Source organism: Lagopus leucura, unplaced genomic scaffold (genome assembly GCF_019238085.1).
Source record: "Lagopus leucura isolate 7727_CA_CO unplaced genomic scaffold, USGS_WTPT01 Super-Scaffold_100004, whole genome shotgun sequence".
Lineage (NCBI taxonomy): Eukaryota > Metazoa > Chordata > Aves > Galliformes > Phasianidae > Lagopus > Lagopus leucura.
This window is the reverse complement of record NW_024962264.1, coordinates 69,017,412-69,023,411: the sequence shown is the minus strand read 5'-3', so window position 1 is coordinate 69,023,411 and position 6,000 is coordinate 69,017,412. Positions and strand designations below refer to the sequence as shown.

Sequence of the window (6,000 nt, the reverse complement as noted above, 5' to 3'; positions counted from 1 at the left end):
TGGGGAGGTGATCCTAACTGGGGAGGTGATCCTAAATGGGGAGATGATCCTAAATGGGGAGATGATCCAAACTGGGGAGATGATCCACAATTGGGGAGATGCTCCTCAGCTGAGGGTTACTGCACTGTGCTGCACGAATTGCAGTATTCATCTCCCCTCCTTGGTATTTACACCATCCAGTGGAACAGGAGGGATCTGAACTGTGCTACAGGCTTCGTTCCCTGTTAGGAAGCAGTGATCTGGGATGGAGAGGAAAGAACCCAACAGAACAAACTTGGGAAAGGCAGCCCTGGGCATGGAACTGTGGCACAGATGAGGGAAAGGACCCTCGACAAGTTGAGCAGCAGGCACGGAACCTCATTAGGTTCTACAAAGTCGAGCACAAGGTCTGCACCTGGGCTGATGCAAGCTCTGCTATCAGCACAAGCTGGGGATTGTGAGGATGGAGCACAGCCCTGCCAAAAAGGACCTGGGGGTACTGGTGGGTAGGAAGCTGGACATGAGCCAGCAATGTGCCCCTACAGCCCAGACAGTCAACATCATCCTGGGCTGCATCCAAAGCAGCGCAGCCAGCAGAGCAGAGAGCTGATCCTGCACCTCTACTTTGTGCTGATAAGGCCTCACCTGGAGCAATGCATCCAGATGTGGAATCCTCAGCACGGGAGGGACTGCAGTGTGACCAGAGGAGGGCAACAAAAATGATCCCAGGGATGAAACACCTCTCCTACCAGGACAGGCTGTGCAGCCTGGAGAAGAGAGGGCTCCAGGGAGACCTGAGAGCAGCCTTCACGGGCTGTGAGAAGGAAGGGGACTCTGTAGCAGACTCTGTAGCAGAGTCTTGTTATGACAGGACATAGGGAAACCATTTCAAACTCAAAGAGGGGAGATTCAGACTGGATATAAGTGGAAAGTTTTTTGCACTAAGGGCAGTGAGGCATTGGCACAGGTGACCCAGAGAGGTGGTGCCACTTGGAGACACCCAAGGTCAGGCTGAATGGGGCTAGGAGCACCAGGTGGAGCTGTGGATGTCCCTGATCGTTGCAGGGAGTGGGACCAGATGCCCTTTAAAGGCCCTTCCAACCCAAATCATTCTACAGTTCTACTACGAGAAATCACTGTTAAAGAAAGGGCCAGCAACAGAAACACACCAGGAACTACAACTGCATCCTCAAAAATTCTGTCCTAATGAAACTCTTCTCAGCATAAAGCATGCATCTGCCACAAGACTCACTGCAAAAAAGCTCAATATCAATATCCTGCGTGCTGTGCGGTAATTTATCTGCTTTGAAAGGCCACAGAGCTGCAGGACTGAAGGCAGGAGCTGCTCTGCTCTCCCACCACATTAAGCATCTCTGCTGAGCCTGCTAGCAAGGACAGAAGTGCAAAATGACCCAACTCAGAAAGGCTCCACCGTCCGCTCAGCATCTTTATGGCGTGCTGCACAGGGGCAGGAAACACTGAGTGAGGTGTGAGCACCGAGACACAGTTTATCACCCCAATGCCCTGAGTTTGATGGCATCCAGTTACCTCTTCATCCTCCTCCTCATCTTCAACATCCAGGATACCCGAATCCTGCTCAGACATGGGGCTAGTGTTCTTTACCTCCAAATCTGAGCCTGCGCAGCCTTCTTTCTTGGACTTCTTCCCCCCGCTTATCCTGGGGTGCTGCGATACAATATTGTCCAGGTTTCTTTGCTGCTGTGCCTAGAAAAAAAGCAGATTTCAAGCTTTACGACAGCATCCTCGGACGTATTTTTTTGGCCAAAAGATGCAATCAGTCATGAAATACGACAAATGAGACAAAATAAAACACACACACTTAATGGAACTTTGAAATGTTATGTTTTTCCAAACCCAGATATTCCAAAGAAACAGAAGATTCATTTCAAAACCATTCCAGGGATTATGCAACAATACAAACAATATTCTGACTCTTCACAAATCAAAATGCCAAACCCATCGTCCTGCCATATTGATCTATTTACAGCACAGACGCAGAAATATTAGCCCATAGGCCATGTGGTGACTGTCACAAGCTAAATTAAAGGACCTACTTAACCGTTGGATTTGTTCCTCTTTTCAACCCGTGTCAGCACAAAACATTCCACATCTGGACCCCAGAGGTTCCTGAAAGCATTTTTGTGGTACCCCAGGAGATCTTAATTGCGGTGCTGCTGATTTACAGAACGATCTGTGCAAGGTATTCAACCAGGATGCTCGGCCTGGGAGAAGGCCACGGCTCGTGGAGCAAAGCATGTGGCCCCAGTGCAGCTCCCTCAGCCCTGGGCTCCCTTTGTAGCAGAGAGCAGCGCATGCAAGTTGCTGCAAAGCTTTCTTGGCTTCTAAGACCAAAATCAATTAGCCCCAATTGCCCAAGAGCAGAAAATGAGCTTCGAGCTGGAGCACAAGGAGGAGCAATGGCTGTGCTGGAACCTCCAAGGTCAGGCTGGACACCATGGAGAGCACAAACCTTCAAAATGATTTCCTTGTCAACGCTGACCAAGGATTCACATCCCACCAAAAGAATTTCTGAGTGAGTTTTAATTCCACAGCCTCTCTCAGCTCAGCTCCCTTTCGAATCCCTCCCTGGGAAGAAACACCCCACAGACAGATCACTGGTGCAGATCTGAAGAATACTAAAACCGAGCGCGGCGCCGATCTCTCCATCCCTACAAAACCCACCGTGCTGCAAGGCAAAGCCCACCCTGCATACATGTGCACACCAACCAGCTTCACCACAGCTACCAAACGGGGCAACGATTGCAAAACTGAACGTATAAACGACACGGACCGTGGCTGCAGCAGGGTTGGAGCGATGGAACGGAGCGCCGTGCAACAGCCCAATCTTGACCTCTAGTGGTTGGAACGATGTAGGATCTCTGCAAGTGCTGCTGTTAGGAGAGCAGTAAGGGCTAAGCAAGAGGACTAACAAATGGGCTCCTTTGGAAGATCTCTTCAGGGAGGAATCTCAACTGTAGGGATTTTTTGCAACAGAGCCAAAAAGGCCGAGGTCTGTGTTAGCGCTGCTCAAGACAAATTTTGCTAGCAACGTCAATACTTGAAGCACTTGGGGAAAAGTGGCCTTTTTTGCATTAGAAATCTCTAACTTCAGAGACGCTGCTCTATAGAAAGGCATTGCAACACCATATAAAGGGAATTAGGACTTCAAAAAGGGGAGTGAGCTCTTGGTCCTTCTGAAGCCCACACAACAAAGAGGTCCGAGCTCAGCTCTCCTCTCAGATACACCCACTAATGACATAAGTTACTCAACCAAAGTGTACTGAAGTTATAATGCTGGATCCACTGTAAATCACACCAAAAGCAAGCCCAGCGCGCTCATTAAATTCACTCAAATTTATGTAATTTTTTTTTTTCCCGCCTCTAAAAAGAGAAGGAAAAAGAATGGGAAAATGCAAAGTTTTACATCAAACATTGAGCTTCATACAGATCATTAACAGGGCGTAGGCAGATCACAGGATGAGAAGTGGTCATGGGAGAAGAACAAGCTGGACTAGCAAGCGGAAGGACGCAGTCCTTGGCTTCAACCTTCAATGCCCAAACCACGAGCACACAACACTCTGCATTTTAGGCTGAGCATGGAATTAAGTCTCCCCGGAGGACCCTGCAAATGTCCTTGGGAAGCACAGTGCCTTGCCACCCAATGGCTTTCCAAAGCCTTTCCAAACATGAGGCGTTACTACATGAACACAGGAACAGGAGCTGAATGTCCCTGTTCATTGCGGGGGGTGGGACCAGGTGGCCTTTAAGGGTCCCTTCCAACTCAAACCGTTCTACTCAAGGCCAGGTTGGATGGGGCACTGGGCAGCCTGGGCTGCTATGAAATGTGGAGGTTGGTGGCCCTGCTTGTGGTGGAGGGGTTGGAGCTTGGTGATCCTTGAGGTCCCTTCCAACCCAAATCATTCTGTGACTCTATGATTCTATGATTTAAGGTCCCTTCCAACCAAAGCCATCCCATGATTCCTTCAGCCACGCTCACAGGAGGTGCACACAGCAGCACATAACGTCTACGGATGAGTAGAATTCATATGAAGAATGAAAAGCAAGAAAGCCTGCCCTAGGAAAAGTCACTGCTCCAACTCAAGGAGTTCAACATCTCAAACAAAGGCCACGTTTTGCATTTTGCATCGTTTTGATTTTGTTCAGGAACTGAAGCTCACAAAAACTGACAGCATTCCAAGTCCACAGCAGGGAAAACAAAAGTGTGTGTGCCACCTCCTGAGGAATAAAAGAACCCAGAGGGAATCCCAGTGTCCTCTGAACTTTCCAGCCCACCAAAAGCAATTTCAATTCAGGGAATTTGGAAGTCCTGTGTGAGAAGAGGTTTCCCAGCACTTTTAAGCCTGATCACTGAAATGCAATGGAACACCAACCAGGGAGACACCAAAGAACACCAACGCAGCACAGTGGCTGTTCCTTCCATAGGGCACTGAGTGCGTCCCCCCATCCCACCCCACATCCCTCCAACCCCAGCCCTGTAACCCAGGTGTGATGCTGGAGCTGCACAACCAGAAAGAACAGTAATTGCTTTCCCATTAACAGTAGGGCATTCCCCCCACCCCCACTCTTGGCAGGAAACAATATGGACTGAAGTGACCTACAAGTGAGAAATATCAAATTTTCTTTAACTTCGGGCAGGCCTGGGTGAAGTCACCGAGGTTTCAGTTTCACCTTGAGAAAAAGAGAGAGCTGGGGAGAGGCCCAGAGGAAGCAGCTAAAGAGAAATTTGGGCTTCACCGCAAGGAACTCACGCTCAGACCTTCTCTCTTTCCCTCCCAGACCCGCTCCCTCCCGGGCCGGGGTGCAGCAACACAACTATGCAATATATTTGACGTTGCCCATAAAGGATGAAAAACGACCTGCGGAGCAGGAACATTTGGATTTTAATGTTCTGTTTCACATAAAGGCATCTGCAGGGAGCCCAATGAGGAGGCACACTTGAGGAACCACATCAAAGCAGGGGCGACACTCCAGCGTGCCCCCTGAAAACACAGCAACCTGTGGCTATGGGGGAGGAGAAGAGCCCTCCAGGGACAAAAATAAAATAAAAAACCCCCTCTACCTTTTGGTGTGGTTTACATGAAAGCGAGTGCGTTTTCGTATCCTTTGGTAAAATTGCCTCTGTTATACAAGACTATCAATCTCTCTGCTCTCTGCTTAACGTGACAATAAAGTTTAGAAACCAAATGTGTGTTCATAGCTAGCATTACATTTAGCAATAACGCACGAAGCGTTTGCTTCACGTAGCTGGGGCTGCCTCCAAGCACAGCCACCCTCTGGCCCGTGCACAGCACTCAGCCAGCAGACACAGCCCGAACACAAACCCTATTTCCAGGCTGATACAAAAGCAAACACAGCTTCCCCTCTCCAGCCCGTAGCTTCAGGTCATTCGATGCTGGTTGTCATATCCAGATCAGCACTGCCCGTAGCACAGCACAGGAGCTGCTGCTCAGGCTTTGTTGGCTGAATACCGAATCAATCCTTTTGGCTGCCATCCCTTCAGAAACAGAGGAGAGAAAGAATTGGGGGGGAAAGCAGTCCTAGCCTTATTACGTTCCCCCAAGCTGTCCACTTCCACACTGCCACATGTCCCTCTACTAAATGCCCAACCTTACATGACGTGGCTTTGGGGGTTTGCCATTCAAGTCTGTCCCTCAAGAGTCCTAAATGTGAGGAGCTGTGGGTGCCCCATCCCTGGAGGTGTTTGAAGCCAGGTTGGATGGGGCCTTGCACAGCCAGTGCTGGTGGGGGCAACCAGCCCACGGCAGGGGGTTGGAGCTCCATGACCTTTAAACCCAAGCCATTCTGTCATTCTGTGTAATACCGATCCCAATAGTTGCCATCCCTAAGCTGCAGCACCAAGTTCTGCCAAGCCACTGCGATTCAGGTAAGCCATCGAGAGCCCAGTCTAGGTGTGCTAAGGGAGAGAGAAATCAAATGCATTGGCTTAACCCACTGGGAGCAGAGCTATCCAAAGCTCTC

General features: G+C 49.6%; 1 protein-coding gene across 8 annotated transcripts in view; it reads right to left on the bottom strand.

Annotated features, from left to right (window-relative positions):
* The window catches only part of EXOC6B (exocyst complex component 6B), a 246,067-nt gene that overhangs the window by 142,426 nt on the left and 97,641 nt on the right, over window positions 1-6,000 (bottom strand). For 7 of the 8 annotated variants that reach the window (XM_042872008.1, XM_042872009.1, XM_042872010.1 and 4 more), the window contains one exon: window positions 1,528-1,704. In XM_042872008.1, the coding sequence (XP_042727942.1) occupies window positions 1,528-1,704 (177 nt within the window). The remainder of the gene's footprint in view (window positions 1-1,527; window positions 1,705-6,000) is intronic. The other variant, XM_042872012.1, reaches the window with a different exon arrangement.